Below are 23,175 nucleotides of genomic sequence, written 5' to 3' on the forward strand. Positions count from 1 at the left end.
CAACATCCTAAACAGGTAGTCCTGTCAGTTTTTGTTGTTCTAACAAACAGATTAGTATCCCAGCCTCCTGGAAAGTATAAGGTAGATATCATACTTTGAGGACAAAATGTAGGCTTTTATTCTCTAAATGATCATCTTTTTCTTACATACTTTAAAAATATTTTAAGTGGTAAATACAGGATTTTGAGTTTCACGTTCTTTTGTTGTTCTTTAGTTAGTCCCTGTCTATGTCACCTAGGGTGTCACCAAAGCTCTGGGCATAAGTGGTTCACCCTCAGCTGCCTAATTAACTGGAACTATGAATACATGTTACTGTGTCCTGTTAACATTCATTTCTATTTTCCTCTTAGCTGAAAGACCTAAGTACACCTTTGATTTCTCAGAAGAGGAAGATGATGATGCTGATGATGATGATGACAATAATGGTTTAGAAGAATTGAAAGTTAAAGCATCTCCCATAACAAATGATGGGGAAGATGAATTTGTTCCTTCAGATGGTTTAGATAAAGATGAGTATGCTTTTTCTCCAGGCAAATCAAAAGCTACTCCAGAGTAAGTAACACAGCAGTGATTATCCAGTAAGCTTTTACCATAAGTACCAAAAAGTGATAAATTCTAGCTAAAGGTTTCTTTATGAAATAATTTGTTTGTTAATACTGCAGCTTTTCCCTAGCTGTTGCTGTAGGCTAATGGAAAGATTGGCAGGCTTTTTCATGAAGAGCTTTAAAAGTTATGTTTTATGTGTCCCTGTCATATGATTTTTTAACAGCTGTTCATTGCTGCCCTTTTAGTAAGAAAGTAGCCTCAGACAACATGTAAATAAATGAGTATGGTTTGTTCGAGTAAAACATTGTTTCAAAAAACATTATTATCATCAAATATATTTGATTATCATCAAATATATTTGGACAGTTCCTTGTTTGGGAAATGTTTCAACATCTTTAGAATTAGGAAACTTGTTTTTCCAGTTGATTTGTCCTTGTGCTTTTGATGAATTCCAGCATTAACATGGACAATGTGAGATTTGTGAATGAATTAGGTATTTATTATTATTTAAAAAAAAAAGACATTGGTCAACAGTTTCTAAAGTAACTGCAACCTGTGTGGTCTGTTGTTAGGAATGGTATGCCTACCTTGTATGATAGGGAGTCCACCTTTTTCTTTGGACCTTTGCTAATAATGTAGAATTAAGTTAGTGCCACTTTGAATAACTTTAAAACCATTGCCCAGTTTCCATTTTTATATTATGCTAAATCAGTATTTTTTTAATCTTATTAATCTGTATTCATATATTTACTTACATAAATTTGAGAGGAAAGGGGTAGGGTGCAGGTATTGCCCTATCTTTAATAGAGAAAGAAAAAGAACCCTAAAGTTGTGTTGATTATAATCATACAGTGTATATTATGTAGGGTATTTTAATTACATCCTCTTTGTTATATTTCTTTCTAATAGAAAATCATCACATGACAAAAAAAATCAGGATTTTGGGAATCTCTTTTCATTTCCTTCATATTCTCAGAAGTCAGAAGATGGTATGTTCTTTTAGTCTTTTCATTAGTTAATTATTATGTGATTGTTGTAATTGGTAGAGAGAAAAATTAGAAAAATCATTAGGTCAGGATTTAGTTGTGGAGTTTTTCATGAGTGGAAGACTTTACTTTTTGCCCAATGTGATTAATACTGTCTGGTTAGAATGGGCATTATAGAAGCATGTGGGAAGACATGCTAGGCAGATGCTAGCTGTTGAGTATAGTGTCTATAGATAAGATTTAATAATGAGAAATACATAAAAACAGAAAATTTGGAAGACTGAAATTTGATTTTTATGGTGATGGCAATCAATTTACAGGTATAATGGTACTACCTAGGTGGAGATTTGTCTTATCAAATTCTTATAGCTGAGATAATGAATTTTTTCATAGGAGAAAATACATCCAGGTTATGTCTTTTTAGTGAATATATTTTTTTTGTGTAGAATGTGTAAGGTCATTTAATTGATTATCTTTATTATGTATGTATGATGTGTATGAAATGTGCATGTGGAGGCCAAAGGTTGATGGCAGAAGTCATCGTCAGTGTTGTTCACTTTATACATTAAGGCAGCTCTCTTCTTGAGCTTGAAATTTGCCATTTTAGCTAGCATGGCCGGTCAGTTTTTGGTGTAGAAGGAATTTCCTTTCTCTGCTTATTGTGGTCTGGGATCTCAGGCAGGATACTGTGCCCCCTTTGCTTTCCTGTGGGTTTTACTTGTAGAGTAAAGGCATTAATGGCTGAGCCATCTTCTTAGCCCCTGCTTTGGATTTTTGAATATATTCCTACAGACACACCGAGATTTGGTACAGTTTAAGTGTAGATAAACATTCATTGTTGACAACAGCTTGTCAAAGTAATCTTGTAAAGTTATTTAGTCCAAGAGACCATTTAAGAATTTCTTGTTATAGTTCAAGAGAGGGAATAGTTGATTGCTAAATTAAACTATTTTGTGCACAAAAGTAAGCTGAAGCTGGGCATGGTGGCACATGCCTGTAATCCTAGCACATGGGAGGCTGAGACAGGAGGATTGTAAGTTTGAAGCAAGTATGGGCTACATTGCAAGACCCTGTCTCCTCCCTTAAAAAAGTAAACTGGAGGTAAGTTTGCCTTTAAAATGAGTCTTCAATGATTTGTTGATTTAAAAGTATGAGTGCTTACTGCTCTTTTAGATTTGGGCATTAGTACTAATTTTATAGAAGGATTAACAGTGTTTATATAAATACTGAAGTTATCACAGTGGAGACTTTTCACTGGAAAATAAATCACTCGTATATACTTCTGAAGTTCTTTTTATGAATATTTAATTTTTGATATTAATTTTCACTGCCATGTGCATTTGTATATTGTTTCACAGCAGAGGTAACATTTCTGAGGTATAACATTGGTATGTTTTCTGTTTTTAGCTGTTTGTATGTTGTAGATTATATGATCAAAATAGAAACTTACAAGATCGATTTATTAGCTAAGGAGAAGTCATCAAAAAATTACTTTACTCAGAGGTTTTTCTAGAGTCTTTACTAAAAAAAACAAAACCTTTGACATTTTTAGATTCAGCTAAATTTGACAGTAATGAAGAAGATACTGCTTCTGTTTTTGCACCATCGTTTGGTCTGAAGCAAACAGAAAAAGTTCCAAGTAAAACAGTTGCTGCTAAAAAGGGTAAGTACTTTATGCCTGCTTGTGTTACTACATAAGGTATGTAGAGGTGATTAATGTGAAAAGGAATTTAATATAATTTGAAACTACTTGCAGGTGTACTTCATTATGAAACTTACAATTGATACTACAATATTACAATTAATATTACAATGTTAAGAGAAACCCCCTTTGCTTTCTAATAATGTGAAGGGATTGCTAAAATATCTGTTAGACCATATTTTTAAAATGCAGCCCCCCCCCCACTTTCAAGAGTTTAAGTCCATATTCTATATATGAAGTAAAACAAGCTGAGATTGTAGTTTAGCCAGGTAGTGTTGGTGCATTCCTTTAATCTCAGCATTTGGGAGGCTGAGGCAGACCAATCCCCCAAAAAAGAGGGGGTTGGGGAGCTAAATGCATAAAGATTTTGTCATTATGAAATAATCCCATGATATTTAAATTGGTACTTTGGGGACTCTCTAAGCCCTACACCTTACTGAAGCACACTTAGCAGTTGATAACCTCTTGGGGAGGGAGTCATTCTTTAAGGGTATTTCTACTGATAGGACAGGCACTAGTTGGACTTAGTGGGTTATAAAACAATGAAAATGGAAGAGGGACATGCTGAGGTGAGTATGTGAGAAGTTGGAAAAGGCACATAGGGTGGATGCTGATCATGTTTCATTGTATAAATATGAAATTCTCAAGAATAAGTAACTATAACAAAAGATAGTTTTCCTATAAAGCTCTTTGTTGTATTGGGTAAAAATACATATCTTATCTTGATTCTATAATCTGTTAGTTCTGCTTCTTTCTACTCCTTACATGGAAGACTGGTCAATACAGTTTTCTGAATTAAAGCTTTTCCCCCAGCACCATAGCCTTAGATTGTTAATGAAATGCTGAGTTGCTTCATTAATATTATATAACATGCAAATCATGTATCTTGTTCTCTTTGGAGTCAATATCTCATCTAGTTGAGATATTAAACCATGTGGACTATTCCCTAAAAGAAAAGAAAATCTATAGTATACATCATAGAGTCATGTATATTGAGTGTAGCAGAAAAACAATCCTGACAGTCTTAAAGTCCATTTTCATCTGAATGCACTAGAACTGTGATGAGACTACTCAGAGAAGTGTGTATAGCTAGCATTCTAGGTGGCTGTCCATAACAGGCTCCTCTCGCTTCTGTATTTCTTTATCTGACAACTTTGACTTTGCAGTTGTGCTAGACTACTAACTCTCCCTCTCCCCCTAATTACCTTGCACCGGTGATTTGGGAAAGCTGGTATAGAACTAGATCAGTGTCTTTGCTTCTCATTCTGACTATGGGGTTGTTGTATTGACTCTCCAAAGTTCCCCCAAAAGATTAATTAAGCTCTCTCTCAGAGTAATGACTGGGTTGATAACTTATCCATGACTAGCTGCTCTTCATTGTCTCAATTCTATACTTTCTTTCATTGCCTACTGGGTAAATATTTATTCTTGAACCCATACCCTGACAGTCGAGTTCTGCTTCTGGAGAACTCAAACTGAGACAGACTCTACAGTTTCCTTTCAAAACATTTTTGGGGCTGGATAGATGGCTTTGGGAGTTTAAGAGCCCTTGCTGTTCTTGCAGAGGACCTGAATACAGTTCCCAGCATCCATATCAGGTGACCCACAACCATTTGTAATTCTAGTTCTTTGGATCTGATGCCTTCTTCTGGTCATGTAAGCACTGCATGTGCATGGAACATAAAAGGAAAAACAGTCATGTGTGCATTTACATATAAATTTTTAAGCAATCAAAAACATTTTAAAATGTTTTAAAACATCTTTTTCTTCTAGTCTTCTTGTGAACATCTTGTAAAATACTGTAGGACTAGTATCCCTTCTTGAAATCTGTCACCCTGTTTCCTTCATTAAACTAATGAGTTTGTTTAACATTAACTGAAAGACCAGACTACCTTCCACCTAACCTGTTTAACTGTTTCTCTATTAGCTAGATGGGTCTTGTGTTAGTTGAACTAGGAAACTGCCTTTAAAGACTCAGAAAGATCTCCTTATCTCCTTCCTGAAGTAAAATTTGCATATAGTATCTCAAGAGAAGGACGTATCATTTCCCTCCCAGAGATACATGTATTACTATTCACATATTTTGTAGCTCCAATATTTTGCAGCAGAAGGCATCCTATAATATTTAGACATCTGACCTAATTTGGTTGAGGATTTGAAAGTGCCACATAACTTCTGAAAGCTTGAAAACACTACCAGAGAAAGCTATGGTCCCTATTGCCTTGTAATGAATCTGCATTCATGCTAGGAGCTGCCTTTGGATTACTGAGATAGATTTAGTCATGAGGTCACAGAGGGAGTAAAAGCCGTAGCCTTTGGCCGCCTCTACCTTGTATAGTTCCTCCTGCTATTAGCCAGTGAGGAGCATTATGTTGAGTATCTCAGCTTGAGACTCAATTCTGTTTCTCCATCAAGTCAGCAATACTTTTCAGTTTTTAATAGCACACTCTGCAGTTCATTTCAGTCTGTCTAATACATTTGATTTCCAGGCTAATTTCCCCCCCCCCCCCCAGACAGGGTTTAACTGTGTAGTTTTGGTTGTCCTAGAACATACTCTGTAGACCAGGCTGGCCTCAAACTCACAGATATCTACCTGCCTCAGCCTCCTGAGTGCTGGGATTGAGGTGTGTGTCACCACTCCCTGGCTTTCCAGATTCATTTTTATTACACAAGTTAAAAGTGATTATTAGTGTTTACATGGAACTACAGATAAGTAAATACAAGGCTTGTTTTTAAAACATATGACAGAGTGAGGCCTTGCATCTACTGATCTGGGATTTTCATGTTTCTTCCCACATAAAACAGCCGAGATCTCATAATTGGAAGGAAATGGGTTGCTTTGTATTTGTTCTCTTTGAGGACCCCATAAAAATGCTTTTCCCTACTAAATCATGTTTATAAGCCAGAACGTAGTGTGTGGTTATAATTAGTATTTCAGAGATACTTTTTTTTAGTTATGAATGTATATATTTAAAAGCTACTGTTTAATCCCTTTAATGCCCCTTGCTTAAAATATTTCAATTAGATTACCTAAAATTATGCATAATTAAATAATACTCATTTTTGTCACTCATGGGATATTAGCATTTTTTACTGGCACCAAGAAGAAAGAAACCATTTCTTGGCTACTCAGTTTCTTATCAGCAATTAAAAAACAAAGTCCACTGTTACAGATTTGTTGGTAAGTATATTACACTGGCCAACTAAAAGGATGTTTGCTTAACAGGTAAACCACCTTCAGATACAGCCCCTAAGGCCAAGAGAGCACCTAAACAGAAGAAAGTTGTAGAGACTGTAAACTCTGACTCAGATTCTGAATTTGGCATTCCAAAGAAGACTACACCACCAAAAGGTGAGGACTGTCTTTGTATAACCCTTAAACATTTGCTCTAAGGAAAGGATTGTTTCTTCAGCTTTGCTGAGTTTAGTGGCAGGATACTCTTTTCGTTTGAAATTGGGTCACATGTCAGTAAGTAGTATTGTGCAGCAGTGCTGCATTAGAGTAAAGAACATCAGTTAAAAGGACATACTCATCAGTAGAAACATTGACAAGGTTAACTAGATATACTGACAGTAAGCCTAAAAGATGCTACAATGAACTAACTCCCTTGAGTTTCTTCCGCCTCTTTGTCTCACTTCCTTTGTTTGGTATATTTGAGGCATGGTCTTATTCTGTAGGCCAGAGAAGTAGAATAGGCAGAAAGATAAGAAAACTATCATAGAACCTGTGGAGGTCATAATATAGAAAAGTTTGATTTGAAGCCTTGGTAAGTTTATCAGCTGTGACAGGTAATTTAAGCACTCTTGTAAGAAGTTTTGTTCCTAGTTTCAAGAGTCATATTAGGAAAATGCTAGTCTTTTTTTATCAGAGCTTAGTACTGAAACTTATTTCCAGGATTTCTCATTTGTTTTAAGTGTATTTAAAAAATACTCTTTAGTCATATATACGCCAGGATTAAAATGGTGCTGTCAAAGTATATGTATGTCATTTAAGGCAAGAGGGTAGGATAGCAGGCTCCACCATTAGGTATAGAAATAATTATATGACTTGGGCATCTATCTTATGTTGTGTTGACCTTTGGGAGGAAAACTCATTTCATGTATTTTAAGGTAAAGGCCGAGGGGCAAAGAAAAGGAAAGCATCTGGCTCAGAAAATGAAGGTGATTATAACCCCGGGAGGAAACCATCTAAAACAGCCAGCAAGGTAAGTAAGTCCACCTCAGCATGGCTCAGGGTCTGCACTGCACAAGGTCACTCCATTAGAATGCCCGGGAGGGAGGGCTCTTCATTCACCTCTCACCAATGCAAGGGTACTGTAAATCAACTACCGTAGAATCTCCTATGCTATTCATTCAGCTATCGTAGTTATGTGCTACTTGAATATTAGAATATTCTTATAAATGGGTTAATTTGATTTTTAAAAATTGAGTTTGTTTGACTGTGCCTAAATTCCTAATTAATCTGACCCTTTAGAAACCCTTTCTCTTGTGAGTGAATAAGCCACTTATTTTCTCTTACTGTTAAAACTAAAAAACATACATATGGATGGTTATAGTTTTATAAATTGTTCATTCCCATCAATATCCTCCTCTGTCTCTTGATTATTCTGTGACTTTTAAAATATTTTTATCAACATTTGTGATAGTGTGTGCTACATATTGTGCATAGCCTTGTTCTGCTCACATGAATTCTGAATATGTTCTTAAAAATAGGGCAACTTGAATAATTTCTGATGTTAACATTGTATATCCTTATTGAGTAAGAAATAATTTGAGAATAGTGATGTTGCATTGATGAGGCTATAACTTGGTAAACACAAGAACCCAAAGTAGCTAATTACTATATTTAATCTGGTTTCTTTTGTCCATAATTCATTTTAGGCTTAAGTTATCATGATGATTCTAATTTTAAAAGTATGATTGATTATTGACAATATAAGTGTAAGTATAAGGAATAATAGTTCTTAACCATAGGCTTTTCCTTAACTTTGGGATTTTTAATCCTTTGTGGTTTTTTTTTTTTGGGGGGGGGTCTAGAAACCGAAGAAAACATCTTTTGATCAGGATTCAGATGTAGACATCTTCCCCTCAGACTTCACTTCTGAACCACCTGCTCTGCCACGGACTGGTCGGGCTAGGAAAGAAGTAAAATATTTTGCAGAGTCTGATGAAGAAGAAGATGTTGATTTTGCAATGTTTAATTAAGTGCCCAAAGAGCACGAACATTTTTCAAAAATATCTTGTGTTGTCCTTTGTCTTTTCTGTCTCAGAATTTTGTACATCTGGCTTATTTTAATGTGATGATGTAATTGATGGTTTTTTATTATTGTGGTAGGCCTTTTAACATTTTGTTCTTACACATACAGTTTTATGCTCTTTTTTACTCATTGAAATGTCATGTGTTGTCTGATTGGCTTGTAGAATTGTTATAGATTACCGTGCATTAGCACAGATTTTAATTGTCATGATTGCAGACTACAGACCTGCTTTTTGAAATGAAATTTAAACATTAAAAATGGAACTGTGTTCTCAGACTCTTTACTGAAGATGAAACCATAGTAAAAACTCCCACACACTTTTAAAATAAATATATTTATTCTTTGCCAGGAGACTCCATGGAAAAAGGTAAACAGTATATGAACATAGAAAGCACTGTTAAACCATCTCAATGTACAAACAGAGCCAGTGAAGGTACATCACAGACTTTTGCTAATATATCAAAAACAAAAAATTCCACTAGTGCTTACATGAGAACTCAGAGCCTGACACTTGAGTCTGTCAATCACTCTACCACAGCTGTCACTCTGTGTCATAGTGATTGAACAAGGCCAGAGGAGGCCACTTGCCCATACCTTCAAGCATCAAGAGGGGGGGAAATCCCAGGGTCAGGCGTGAGTCAGGAAGGACACTGGGCTGCTAGAGTCCAGGCAGACTAGCCTGCTGATTATCCTGTGATATCTCTCCAATGGCTTGTGAACAGGTAAACAAACTTACTAACACTGAACAGTGTTTTTGCCTTGGAGGCTATCATGACTGTAAAAATGCATCTTTTTCATTCGGTAGTTGTGTCATTAAGGAATACACCACTTTTAATTTAAAGTGACATTAACAAGTGAACAAATGACATTTGATTAACTGAACTGGCAGTTACACTGATACAGAATTCTCTTCTGCTAGTACAGTGAAGTGGTATACTCTATCTGGGCAACACAAAAGAAAGGATGCAACTTGAGAGCGTCAAAAAGCAAGGAGAAGCTTCCACATTACTTAAACCAGAATGTCTTTAGTCTTATCCTGTACTGTACAAAGGTCCTGGTTCCTTACCGTGAGGCCTTATTATTCATGAAAGCAAGATGGACAGTGATGTACAGTAGTCTGCTCCATAACCTTGGTGTCTTGGTTATTGAGTATGCAAGACAAAAGAAAGCACCAACATACAGGAGAGAAAGAACAGAGCCATACTTCTGTATGTACAAAGTCTTCAGAAACTTAACCAGGGCTGAGTCATCTCAACTGGGTCTTTGCCATGCATCTTGACTGTTCAGAGAGGAAAATAGAAGCTCTTAATTAGTTTCTGGTGGCATGAAATGGCTGAGTTTCAGAGTTGGAAAAGTTCATATTTCTAGGCAAGTTACACAGTAAGGAATATATATTGATACATATGAAAACTTCTTGGTCCTTTTTGAGTTTAACATATTTCAGTCCAAAAACTAAGCAGCAGTAAAAATGTTTTCCTTGCATTTTCACTTGGGAACTGAAGGTCCTGGGGAATGTCTGCAGTGGCTGGTAATGTCTCACTGCAGCAGCGGTGACTGACTGACCCCACTGTTCTCCACTGAGCTGGGTGAGACACTGGGACTGTGCTCTGCTGTGTTCCCACTTGAACTTGGGGTCAAGGGTTCATGTCCTTCAGAATTCTCCAGCATTTCCTGAATGAGAGGTGGCATTGATCCAGGAATTTCCATTTTCAAGGTAATTACACGTTCTGCACCTTTTTTGAGAGATAATAGAAAACATGTTAGATATGGGCTCAGACACAAAGGAATGAACATTCACCTTCAGGTGTGTGAGTGAAAGACTTGTGAAATACAGGTATCAAGTGACCCATGTCTTTGTGAAAAGAACCCATTTATTAGAAGTAAAAATGTAAAGGTGTTTACAGTGGGAATATGGGCCACCAGAATGTCAGTGTCGGGTGTGCTTTGAGAACCCAATCAGATTGATTCTCAGGCAGAGGATGATCTGCCATTCCCTTTGAATACAGAATGTACTAACAGTACTCCAGAGGCTGGCTGAGCTTGGCACATTTTCACTTTAAGGAAAAGCAGTGGAAATGTGTAATGTGCAGATTAGAGAGTTGCTTCAGTCAGACTCCATAAATATAATTTACAAAGAGAAGTTCCTGATGAAAGATCAGAAGAATATAGGTGAAGGGATGGGTGGTTTCCACAATGGAAGGATGGACTTGAATCCCATCGTGTAGTGGTTTTCTGCAACCCAGTCCAAAGCTGGATGGTTCTATGTCATCACAGATCCCACAGCCCCTCATGCAGCTGGTTAGGAGGAAATATGTAACAGGAAAACTGCTTCAGAAACATGTGGCTAGGGTTTTTCTGGACTCTGCTAATATGGAACATGGGAGATTTCTATTCATAGCTATCTATGGAGAGTGATGTTAACAGCCCTATTTACTTTTTAAAAAATATGTTAAATTGCATCCACTCAAGCATTGGTCTCTTTGTTTCTCTTAATCCCATGCCGGGATGAATTTAGAATGTATCACTGAAAATAACTAACAACAGATTTCTTGTCAGACAAGTTCACTGGGCATTTAAGACCTCCTGAAATGGAGCATGTGTGTCTTGGCTTGCTGATATCCTCAGGTGTGGAGTCTGCTAATGACAGGTAATAGCATAGTTGGCACAAGGAATAGTTGCTGAGTCATCTCTACATAAAAAAGTCCTCTGCATTCAGCTATGAGATGGCTCTAGGCATTTCTATAATTGCCTAATTACCACATAGAGTGAGAATCATAAGGTGACAGTATTTATATCTCTCAACCAGGCAAGACTTCCTTTACTCAGAATTGCAGGACTTAACTTGCCTACACCAGAGCTGCAGCCACAGTGACCTCAAGTTTTACTCGTTTTTTTTCTAGGGCTTAGGATGCAAAGGAAAAACAGGACTGGTATACAGAAACCTGAGAATGAAATGTATACACTCAATTAAATACACTCTGAAAAAAAATGGCAAAATGGCTTAGAGGGCTAAGAGCCCTCTAACTAGCACAATCTAGTTGACTTGAGTTGGTACCCCAGAATGAATGTAGAAATGGAGAGAAGGGACTCCACATAATTGTCTTTTAACCTCTGAGGGAATGCGTAAAAGCCTCAACAATAATTATTTTAGAAAGTTAATACACCGTCTGGAAGAGTTGCTCTTCTAACTAGTCATCCCATTTGGAAACTGAATAATCTCTCAGTAGTGGTATCTGCTTTCTGCTTCTATTAATCTCAGGCCAGAGACAATGTCAAGACGTCTTCTTAAAGAACCCTGAGGAGCTCTCAACTGTGTACATATATGGGTGCTTAAACGATTCTTAGCTCCTTTTGATTTCTCTGGGGCAGACATTCCAATTTAGGCAGCCACAAGATTCCTGAGATTAAAACATGGCTTTTAATGCAAAGCTGGCAAAGGTCTGTGCTTCTGTCTGTCCTTGAAGACATACCTTTAGCGCTGATGCTGCGGAGATCTGTGATTTTCATTAAGATCTTTGGAAACATGTGGGGCTTGCTGGGCCGACGTTTTCTAATGTAAATCTTTAGTGCCTCCAGCAGTGGTTCTTGGAGCTTGTCTACTTTTGTTGGTTCCTCAAGGTCCTGGCGGTCTGCATAGGAGGACAGAGTGTGCAGTGTTTAGTGAGCCAAGGCTGAAGGACTACTGCCCATCCCCTGTCTTCTTTCCCATTCCTCCTGGACAGTGGCTTTATTTAGTGACTCAGTCGCACACTAACCTGAATAAATGCAATTGCTTAAAGCGGTGATACTTGAGATAGTTGTCCTTTCGTTAAGCACATTTGATGCTTATGTGCTCTGGTTCAGAGGCAAGAATTCCCTTTCATGGCCAGATGGTGTCAGTATTGAACTGAAGAAAAGCACCTCGGGCAGGCTGGCTATGAAAGCCAGGTAGATGATAAGCCTGCCCCTTAATTACAGCCATTACTTTTGAACTAATGTTGGCTTCTGGTTAGTCAGCAGGGGTCACTACAAAGAAGGGGCCATACTTTACTCCAGCCCACCAGGCACACACCAGCATGGTAGGGGATCCCAGGCAGTAATTTGAATCATTCTAGCTATATTAAATATGTACACGCAAGTCATTTGGGTCACCACTAAAATGTCCTTAGGCATATAGAGTATGATCCTGCCTCTACAAATGCACCAGCTTCCCACAAGAGAAACTGGACAAACTGCATTTTGGCATGTCTTTCAGGGCAGAAGGAGCTCAAATACCACTACTTAATTTACACCAGGAGAAATACAACTGCCCCTGGCATGAGGGATGTATCCACTGCCTTTCTCTACGCAGTGAAGAACACATGTGGAGAACCCCAGTGGAGCTGAATGCTGTCCTGTGACTTGCTCTTTGTGGGGTGTCTTGAAGGTACCGGGGAGTCACTACCTCCACAGATTAAGCAGATGGCACTTAGAAGGCCTGTTTCTGTGTCGTCCATTTCCAAAGGCAGGAGCTGGTTGGCAAAGGTGAACACAAGATCAGTCAGAGGACCGAAGCCAGCATTGTGCATCTGGGTTCGATTCAGAGTAAGGCCATCAGAGAAGGTCATGGTGTCTTGCTCTGGGGTATACCTGGTGCAAATTCTGAGAATCTGGAAGAAAGAAAATATGTATGTCTACTTGTTGGATCATCTATGCTGTTCTGTCCCCAAAGCACCCACCAGAGCTACGGTAGATGCAGGAACTCCTGACGAGCCTGGGCCTCATATGGGCAGTACATCCCATTGTCAAATGTCAGTGTCTTCTTTCATTATACATCGGCAGATGTCTAAGAACAGAGCTGGGTTATTTGGGGAATAATAAGTGGGACACAGAAATAATATTTTCAGAAATAATGCCTGAAATATCTTTCCTGAGGTCAGGTGCTAGGGAGAAGAAGAGAAACAAAATTCTAATTTCAAAAGTTTAGTCACCCAAAAATAAGTAAGGTGATCCTGAACAACTGCGATGGCTAATCTTCATGTCAGCTTACAGGATTTAAATTTGCTTTGGGAACACACACATTTGGGGGCGTGTCTAAGATGTTATTTTAGAAGGGCTTAACTGATCAGGCAAGATGCACTCTGAATTATCCTGTAGGCTAGGGGGTGCCAGACCAAATAAAAAGGGAAGAAGCATGAAGTCAACTGAGAACTGGCATCGTCTTGGCCCTGGATACGTGACCAGCCCTCTCACAAGCCATAGATCCTTATGGCTTGTATCCAAACCATGAGCCCAAATAAACTACCCTTAAGTTGCTTCTATCAGGTATTTGGTTATAGAAACAAGAAAGGTAACTAATATAACAAGTATTCATTCAGTCTTTCAGACTAAAGGCCTCTTGTTTACAGCTGAGAGCCCTAGGTCTCCAGACACATGCTTTGCTCAGCCTCAAAGCTAACAATGAATTTGACCCAAACTCAAGGAAAGCCCTTTCTCACAATACAAGTAGGCATCAGGATCAGGTTCATCAGTGGGACAGGGATGAGGAGCAAGTCAAGTTGGAGGTGAGGGCACTTGTACCCCACCATGGAGCACAGACAGACTATTCCAGAAGCCTGCCCCTCCCTGTGCTTGTAGTCACAACTTACAACCTCCACACCCTCTACTTAGTCATCCTGTCACCCTGCAGGACTCCTCCCTTCTCTATCTTACCCTAAAGGCCCCAGGTCTGGTGAACTCTCTGCAGACTCCTTCAAAATCTCTTTACCCTAGCTCCAGCCCCATGATTTTAAAATAGAGCTGGAAGCTATGGTTGAGGAATTTCCCATTCTCACGGCCAAAAAAAGCACCGCAGTGCTGCTGTGGATGAGCTGCAGCCCGACCACACAAAGTACTTGGTGTTAGAGCCCACTTTCAGGGTATGGGTTGTAGACCTCTGGGGGAGAGTAAGCCTAGATAGGTCATGAGGATGCAGCCCATTAGACATATTAGTGCCCATTAGACATAAGGGATCGCAGAACTAAGCCCAGTGAGGGAGCAGCTGGAGGGCCTGTGACCTATGCCTAGAGCACTGGCTGGCTGGTCCTGGGCTCTTGGCCTCCGGACCTGTAAGAACAGGGGTTTGCACCTGCCTGGTCTCTGATTTAGTAGCTGCACTAAGACAGAAATTTCCCTAGACTACAGGTGGCAGCCTCACAAAGTTATGGCATGGGCTAGGCCAGGTCACCCTTTCAGCTTAGCCAGGGAATCCCAGCAGTCTTGAGCACCTGCACGGCTATGGCTGCAAACGTCCCATGGACCTTGAGGGCAGGGTGAGGAGGGCTTATGAACAGAGGGAGGGTTGTGCTCTTTGTAATGAATAGGCCTGGTCTGGAAAAGGGCATGCAGAAGCCAGGGGAAAGCCATCACTGAAGGCCAGGAAGGAGCCACTCCCATAATTACCTGGTGTGGTGGGGATTGGGGGTTGTCACAATGGAAAGACATGCAAAGAAAGCCCTGTCAAACCCCAGGGACCTCTGAAGTTTTGTGAATCCAGGGAAATTCCAACACATGGGAAGGCCTCTCCAGATCTAGGAAGTGAGCCTGGAAAGTAGTCTCAGAAGCCCCTGGAAGCCTGCATCTCCCTTCTTTCCTGCCCTCTTCCCAGTCCTCCTACTCCCTCCTTCCTGCTAGTGTTCAGAAAGAATCCTACCAAGATGTCCAAGCAGGCAGCCTTGAGCAGGGTGATCTGGTCTGCGATGGTCAGGCCGGTGAAGCCCGGCAGACGCTTGGCGAACTCCACGATCTTAATAATGCACTTGGTGGCCAGCTCACTGAATTTGTCCCAGAGGCCCAAGTCCAGTCGGACCCGGTGGTCAGCACTGGAATTCTAAAAGGGAGGGAGAAGAGGAATGAATGGCAGTATGCCCCCAGGAGGTAGGGATGGGCTGCTTCCCATGAATGGGCTCACATGTGCTTTCTCTGAGCTCCCTATGATTCCTGCATTCAAGGTGCACAGACATTTACAGCAGTCACAAGACATCCAGGGAGAAAGTGAGGGTAAGCCTCTCCGAGTAGTCACCCACTGCTACTGAAGGAGGGATAGACCTGCTGTTGTCTATGCCATGAACGAATGCCTCTAGACATTGGTCATCACTGCTTCCTACTGCCATGTGGGTGTTGTGAGGAAGAACAGCACCAGGCTTCAGTCTGCCCTACGTCAAACTTGAGTCAGAAGAAGCCTCTGGATCAGTAGAGACACAGGAACATGATAAGCACCACAAGAACACCATGAGCCCCAGATACCATGCAAAGGCCAGGAGCCACCCAAGACATTGCACAGGAGCAGCTATGGTGAGGGAACCAATAATGCTCAATAATGACTAGAGAGTGGATGGCAGGATGTCATCAGTGCAAGGGGAGGGCAGATATCCATCTGTTGCGGCCATGAGCATTGTAGTAAAGGAGGGAAGGGTGGATGCACAAGACTGGGCCATCCCAGGGCGTCACAGAGAAAGCAAAGCTGTACTGATAGAGGATGGAGGATGGGGCAGTGGCTTCTGGGGACTATGACTAGGGTGGTGATCACAGATGCAGGAGGAACCTTTCCGTAGCGTTGGCAATGGTCTTCAACACATCAATACACATCTTCTGAGAAGATGAAGCATTACATCATGTAAATTAGACTCCAGAAGCTTAACTCAGATAAAAAGAGACTTTGATTGGCTGAAGTGTGAACCTTCTCTGAGTTCCATGTAAAGCAACTGGGGAGGGGAATGTAGCACAAGAAAGTGTAAACTGAGCAGTTCAGGTGTCCAACAGGCTTGCCTTATTCAGTGGTGATACTGTGGTTTTCTAGTCACACTTAGAACATATACTGAGGCACTGAAGGGCAGAATGGTGGCAGCTCAGCATGTACACCAGAATATTAACTACTGTCGCAGGGGTGTGAGGAACCAGAAGATGGGTTACAGTGGCCAGAGGCAACTCTGCAGAGGTAAGGTAGAACAGAAGGTGGTCAGCAGGGACTACAGGGCTCCTGATACTGCTCAGTTCCCATGTTGCTCTGAAATGCCTCACAAGAAAAACAAAGGTCGAAAAGCGTCACAGGACAGTTAATGATGCCACAGCTAAGAGTGTGACATGTTCCCAGAGCTACAGTCTTAGGTATGGCATACATGAGTCAAATGTCCCAGATGCATACACATTGTTCCACTCCTACACAGGTCACATCCTTCGGATCTCTTTCTTTAGTTCTCCTCTGTCTGTCTGACTGACTGTCTGTCTGTCTGTCTGTCTGTCTGTCTGTCTCTCTCTCTCTCTCTCTCTGTATCCCTCTTTCTCTCTTTCCTCCCTCATCTCTGCCATCATCTCCCTCATCTCTGAGGGTAAAAGCTCAGCAAAAGCTAAAAGCTGGCCCCTGTTGATCCCTCCTCCAACTCTCTCAGCTCTAGCCTTTCAGGTCTCTTTGCTTTACCTAACGATTGGCCATGTCCCAGTCTCAGGCCTTTTTACTGACAGCTTCCTCTCCTAGCTACCTGTCTATCAGTCCTGCAAAATGTACTCCCTCAAGCCTTCTATGAAGACTTTCCACCTTCCAGGATTCTCCCCTTTATATCTTGTGCGTGATTGCTGGCTGATTATGGCGCTAACCTCTAAATCTGTGACTCACTTCCTCATCTCCTCATCTCCACACCTCCCTTGGACCTTTGGTTGACACAGTGAGCACTTAGTAGAGTCCCGTAAAGTTGAGTGATAGTCTCATAAGCTTTTGCTTGTCTGAGATGTCACAGAACAACTGTCATTCTGTAGAAGAGACAGCAAGGGACATTTCTCCTGAAAGTTACCCAGACATCTTCATGAATTCTGGAAATGCAAGACAAACTGAACCGTGTAAGGAGACTCAATTCCCTCGGCTTTGTGTGAGGCTCTTTTGACAAATACTTCTCTATCTCTGCAAATGTGTTTCAGCATTGCAAACCAATAGCTTCAGTGCCCTGTTTCAGTCAGATCTGTCCACAGAAGTTAATAATGCCATCCTTGCTTCTAACATCAGTAGGAATCCAGAGGAAGACTTTGAAGATGGGAGTCTAAAGAAGGCCTCAAAATGGTGGTGGCCATGATGGCTTCCACAGTGTCCCTGAAGAAACAAACATGCATCTTCCAAATTAATTTTGCGCCTTCCTCAAAGATCTTTGTGGAGCACAGTACTCTCACGAGTGTGTGCGTGCAAGATCAAGACATGTGGCCATTTGGGCTGTAATTAAATTTAATAGGCAGTTTATCCAGTTCACAGAAAGATGCCACAGAAGAGAGGGGCAGAGGCGAGCTTGGTGGGAAATCACTTTACAATGGAGTATCCATCTGGAAAAAATGACATAGCTGGATGCAGCCAGTGTGAAGGAAATCTTCATCAGCTTTGGATGAGCTGCTCCATCATGCAAGAGTGGGAGTGGGGGGGGGGCGCTAGGGCTCCTTCTATTAAAACAGCGAGCAACCCGATAACGGCCTGTCAATCCAGCTCACGATTATGCAAACTGAAGGCAAAAGGCAGTTAATAAAACACAAAATAACCCCGTGTTTTATTATCCTGACTTCGGGATTCATAGGCATGAGGCTTGAAATGTCTCCCACATTGTCTCCCAGCTGCAGTAGGTGGAGAGTGTGGCCTCCTGGGGTGGGTGATGAAAGCAGAGCCTTGAGGGGGCAGGTGAGGGGGAAGAGGAGGTGAGGGGGAAGAAGGGGAAGGGCACTGGGGCTGAGCCAGGCTTTACTGTGGGTAGTAAGTGCTGCCTGCCTGGGAAGTCCCCTAGGCTTCTGCGGAAGAGTAAGTTTCCCAGAACGCTGTGTCCAGCAGCCCCCCAAGGGCCTTCTTGGGAAAAGCCCAGCCCTGTCAATCCATTTAAGTGCTATCTTCTGCCATGGCACAGCCCTTCTGTGGGATGACTCTCTCTCTTGCTTTGCTTGCTGGCATCTCTTTCAGAAAAAATACTCTCTGGTAGAGGCAAGATCGACTGTGTGTAAAAGCCTGCTGGCAGTTGATTGGCAGATCCTGGGCAGGTCAGCGGTTTATTTGAGGAGTGAAGAGAAAAGTCCCTTCTGTCTTCTCTTCCTTCATGGAGCTGTGGGTGTGCCATGCTAGTAGTATCCTACCAAGCCCCATCCCCAGCCCTGGCTCTCCGAGTCAAGGTCTCACAGTATAGCCCGGTCTGGCGATTGTCCTTGCTCTGTGCCCCAGGGGCTGGGGTTTGGGCTGAAGGCTACAAAAAGACTCAGAAGAATTGAGTTTAAGTTCTGTAGGAGTGTTGAGAGCCTCTGCTACCCTCCTTAGGCCTGGGGTTGTTTGCCTATATCTAGAAGCAGGTGTCCTCCAAGTCCTATTTGTGAGGCAGCTGTATTCCGTGTTCCATTTCTCCACATGTACATACATGCTCTTAATGTAGCACTCCTTGTCTAGGCCACCTCAGATGTGGGACCTTCTATCTGCTCTCCTCTCCGTTCCACAGCACTCCATGAGGAAGGGGCAATTATGGGCTCTGTTTGGCTGACAACCAGGCTACTGCCCAGAGAATGGCAGTGGCCTGCACAGGATCCCTGGGCAAGCAGAGGGTATGGCACTTACCCGTGCAGACAGGCTGTGGCAGTCACGCTTTTCTTGGTGCTTCATTTCTTATTTCCTGGTGAGAACTTAATGTCACTTAAACTTTGCATTGTGTTTGTGACTTCCTTCCTGGTCCGATGCTCTCATGAGAGAGCTACAAGGTTCTACTTAGCACCACCATGCTGAGGTCATTAGTGAGACCAGCATCTTTCTGGTCAATAAGCAGGACCCTAGGCACTGTGACACGATGCCCTTTGGCACATAACATCTAGACATGTATGTCAGTGAGAACAAAGACAAGCTGTAAGATAGTTAAAGGAAATGGTGCTCGTGGGGAGCTGGAGGGAGGCGGCAATGATTTCTAAACCAGGAAAAGGTAAAGACAGCCACCAAAGGCAGAAGCTGTGGGAGGCATGCCTAGGACTATCAGAGGCAATGGCCCTGCTCACATGCCGAGTGTGGACTTCCACTCCCCTGGCATGGGAGGCATAAGAAATGTCGCTTTGAGTTACCCAGTAAGTGAAACTTTTCTGTGGTAGCTACACGAGACCAACATGGTAAGAACTGAATACATCTGGCTGAAACACGGCAGGTGTATTGGGAACACTGCAGGTGGGAAGGGAACGAGGCAGGCAGGTGTGTATAGTACAGGGAGCTGAGACTTGGGAAGTCATGTCAAGGTGACAGGATTTGGAGGTAGCAGGGGGTCAGAACTCTGGTCTCATGACTCCCCAAAGTGTCGTACCCCAAACTGGAGCCAGCCTCCCTTAGTTCTAGGTTTTTCCTCCCTGGCCATTCACACATGTGATTTCTCTTAAGAAAAAGCCAGCCCTGCCTGCAGGTGCCTGGAATTGCTCACACACCTGATGTAAGGTTTGTCTCCCAGAGCCGGTCCCGTCTGTGGCAGAAGCATTAAAGCACTTTGAATCTTCAAGGTTCAAGGTAGCAAACCTCTGCTAGGACAATTTATGTCCCACCAATCCCCACTAGCACAGTGAACAGCATCACGTGCAGAAGTGGCCTGTGCTATTAGGAAACTAGGGTCACAGTCATCACCTTTTCTAGAATCCAGGCATATGGCTGTAAATGACATCCATGCCACTCACAAGATCCAGGGGACAACCCTCCACTCTGCATACAATTTCTGCCAGAAACTGTATAAGACTTACAGAACCATCTGGCCACACATGGGGCCTATACTATCAAAATAACCATTCTAGAGATGAGGAGTCCAGGCGCAGAGGGTGATGTAAGTGCCACCTAAGCAGCATCACACAGCTCGGAGCCTGGTGGTGGGCTTGCAGCTCAGGTCTGGGGAAGAGGGTTTGTGTCCTTCCTTTATCCATCCTCACTTCTCTCTGGACCTGCCAATGCATCCCTGAATGACTAACTGTAACTTGGGAAATAAAAGCCACAGTGAAAGGTCGGCTCTCTGCCTATGCCAAAGGCGCCTGGCATGTGTATCATCCCAGGAAAGGGGCAGGAAGTTTCTTGCCTTTGAAGCAACTGGCTCCCTATAAAAAGCTGTGAACAAATGCTGAGTTCGGAACTGGGAGACTGCAGAGGATGTGCTGTGGCTGCTGTTATTTATGTGTGTTCCCACCTACTTCCAGAAAGGATTTGAGGTTCCTTGCCCTGGAAACAAAGCCAGATCTGTGCAGAGATGGCAAGAATAAAGGAGCAGCTGGAGGCGGCTCAGAGCAGTGGTAACTGTGCTGAAGGCTGTCCTGCTGCCGGGAGGGAGGGCCTAGCCTCTGATGCACTTAAGCTTCTCTCTCTCCTATCCCATTGACAAGGTCCCTCATTTGGGACTGGTGGCCGCCAGGAGCCAGGTGGACTCAATGGTGGTTTGAATTGGAAATGTTCATGTCTGGGTACTTGGTCCCAGGCAGATGCTGCTGCTTCTGGAGACCATGGAACCACACACTGACAAGGATTAGCTGGAGCAGGGTCAGAGTCATTAAGGCTATATTGAGATACTGTTTGTCCCTGTAACTTTTGCTTCTTGGTCACTTCATCCACCTTCCCCTGCCATGAGTGGGAGCACCTCACACTCTCTCCATTTCCATTGCCATGAGTGGGAGCACCCCACACTCTCCCCACTCCCCTCGCCATGAGTGGGAGCACCTCACACTCTCTCCACTTCCATTGCCATGAGTGGGAGCACCCCACACTCTCTCCACTTCCATTGCCATGAGTGGGAGCACCCCACACTCTCCCCACTCCCCTTGCCATGAGTGGGAGCACCCCACACTCTCCCCACTCCCCTTGCCATGAGTGGGAGCACCTCACACTCTCCCCACTCCCCTTGCCATGAGTGGGAGCACCCCACACTCTCCCCACTCCCCTTGCCATGAGTGGGAGCACCCCACACTCTCCCCACTCCCCTTGCCATGAGTGGGAGCACCTCACACTCTCCCCACTCCCCTTGCCATGAGTGGGAGCACCTCACACTCTCCCCACTCCCCTTGCCATGAGTGGGAGCACCCCCCCACTTCTCTACCACGGCACATCCTCTGAACTATGAGCCAAAATAACAATTTCCTCCCGTGAGCTGCTTCTGTTGGGCCTTTTGCCCCTGCAACACAGAACTAACAGAACAGATTGGCCCCAAAGCAGGGTGCATAGGAAGGGATTAGAAAACCCTCAGTCGTTAAAACTAAGATTTGGATGAGGTATCTTATCTGAAAGGAGAGACACTATTCCATGGCATTCCATGGCAGGAAGCTCGAGTGAGTCAGAAAGTGTCACCACTGAGGTAGCCGGGGCTGGACCTTGCAGAAGAATGCGGGCAGAAAAGACCCAGTCATCCCGCTGAGGTGAAAAGGAGGCTGGGGTGTTTCTCTACGGAGGCTGCTTATCTGAGCTTGGGGGCTGCCTCTAGAGAGCTGTGCCCTATGCATGAGCAATCTCCCAGGGGCAAAAGGCCACACTTGGATGTGTGTCCCCAAAGGAGGCACCCACCAACCATCACAACTGGGCCATTCCATCTTGTCACCTTGTGGGTCAGAGTATGGGGGCCTGATTAGACACTGCCATGTGGAGGTCAGCAGAGCATGGTCCAGAGTGGCTATACTCAGGGTGGCATCTCCTGCTCTGGCTCTCCCAGTCCTTTTCAGGGGACCTGCCTCCTCTGATGGCTATACCTTTTATGCCATTAGGAGTTTAGTTTGTTCCTGCACAGCAAGGACTTCCTGGTAGCTGTGTGCTGCTGCTGGCTCAAGCTCCATCTGCCTAGACCACTGCACATGGCACAGAGTAAGTCCTGTGTCTACTACTGGACCACTAAACAAAGGAAAAGGTACGTGATCTTTTCATACCATGATTTACCCATGTATATACCCATGTGTATACAGGGCCAACAGTCCCTACTCACAGAGCCCTCAAACTGAGAAAGGAGGGAGGGTCCTGATCATGGTCCCTGCAAATGGTGACTACTTGGTAAATGACAGGTGCAAAACAAAGATTTGCTATCAAATGTTCTCCATCCAGCACATGTTGAAAGACAGGCGCTGCTGCTGTCTTTGAAGGCTCTGTATGTTTTCCCTTTCCTGCTTGTCTCTTTCCCTGGCACAGTGTGCTATCACACAGGATGCTATTTCTCAACTTTGCCCTTGGCTCCAACCTGAGCGGGTGTCTCTACCTTTTAGCTTGAGGCTCACCTTCACACCTAGCCTGATACAATAATGTGGTGCCCACAACAAGGTCGCTGATAATTACTCCCAAAAGGAAGAGACATCCTGTTCACAGGCAACTCTCACTGGTCACACACTCACATGCTGTTGACTGACAAGGTGGAGTCGGTTCCCATCCAGGGGATGGATGCGTGCTGGGTGGTGTTTCTGTTATGACCCTGCCGCATGCCAGGCCCCACTCCAGAAGCATTCTAGGGATCATGTAACTTCACCCTCCCAGCCATGAAAGCACCACAGACAGGTGAAATCATGGTGGGACAGAAGTCATTTGCTCACACCACACAGCTGAGAGCTGAGAGGTGTGACACTTGGCCTGTGCTCTGATATATCTGCCCTTTCCACTCTTTGCATCCTGCCCATGTGAATGTGACAATTTCCTGGTGGCAGACATCTAGCTTTGATTTATTCTGGGCTAGGACAGTGAACCCCAAAATGGCAGGGTCTGGGCTTA

The 23,175-nt window shown here is 43.0% G+C and overlaps 2 protein-coding genes across 4 annotated transcripts in view; one reads left to right on the forward strand and one right to left on the reverse strand.

Annotated features, from left to right (window-relative positions):
- Top2b (DNA topoisomerase II beta) overlaps positions 1-8,760 on the forward strand; it is a 60,301-nt gene extending 51,541 nt beyond the window's left edge. The window contains exons 31-36 of the mRNA XM_051206799.1: positions 351-552; positions 1,456-1,535; positions 3,085-3,195; positions 6,461-6,586; positions 7,345-7,439; positions 8,272-8,760. Of these exons, the coding sequence (XP_051062756.1) occupies positions 351-552; positions 1,456-1,535; positions 3,085-3,195; positions 6,461-6,586; positions 7,345-7,439; positions 8,272-8,439 (782 nt within the window). The 3' untranslated portion in view covers positions 8,440-8,760. The remainder of the gene's footprint in view (positions 1-350; positions 553-1,455; positions 1,536-3,084; positions 3,196-6,460; positions 6,587-7,344; positions 7,440-8,271) is intronic.
- Positions 8,761-9,282: 522 nt separating this feature from the next.
- Positions 9,283-23,175, reverse strand: part of Rarb (retinoic acid receptor beta) — a 327,357-nt gene continuing 313,464 nt past the window's right edge. For all 3 annotated transcript variants that reach the window (XM_051206800.1, XM_051206801.1, XM_051206803.1), the window contains exons 5-8: positions 15,142-15,318; positions 12,916-13,120; positions 11,963-12,121; positions 9,283-10,225 (exon numbers count right to left, since the gene is read on the reverse strand). In XM_051206800.1, coding sequence (XP_051062757.1) covers positions 10,029-10,225; positions 11,963-12,121; positions 12,916-13,120; positions 15,142-15,318 — 738 coding nt within the window. In that variant the 3' untranslated portion in view covers positions 9,283-10,028. The remainder of the gene's footprint in view (positions 10,226-11,962; positions 12,122-12,915; positions 13,121-15,141; positions 15,319-23,175) is intronic.

The sequence above is a fragment of the Phodopus roborovskii genome, unplaced genomic scaffold (genome assembly GCF_943737965.1).
Source record: "Phodopus roborovskii unplaced genomic scaffold, PHOROB, whole genome shotgun sequence".
NCBI classification, from domain to species: domain Eukaryota; kingdom Metazoa; phylum Chordata; class Mammalia; order Rodentia; family Cricetidae; genus Phodopus; species Phodopus roborovskii.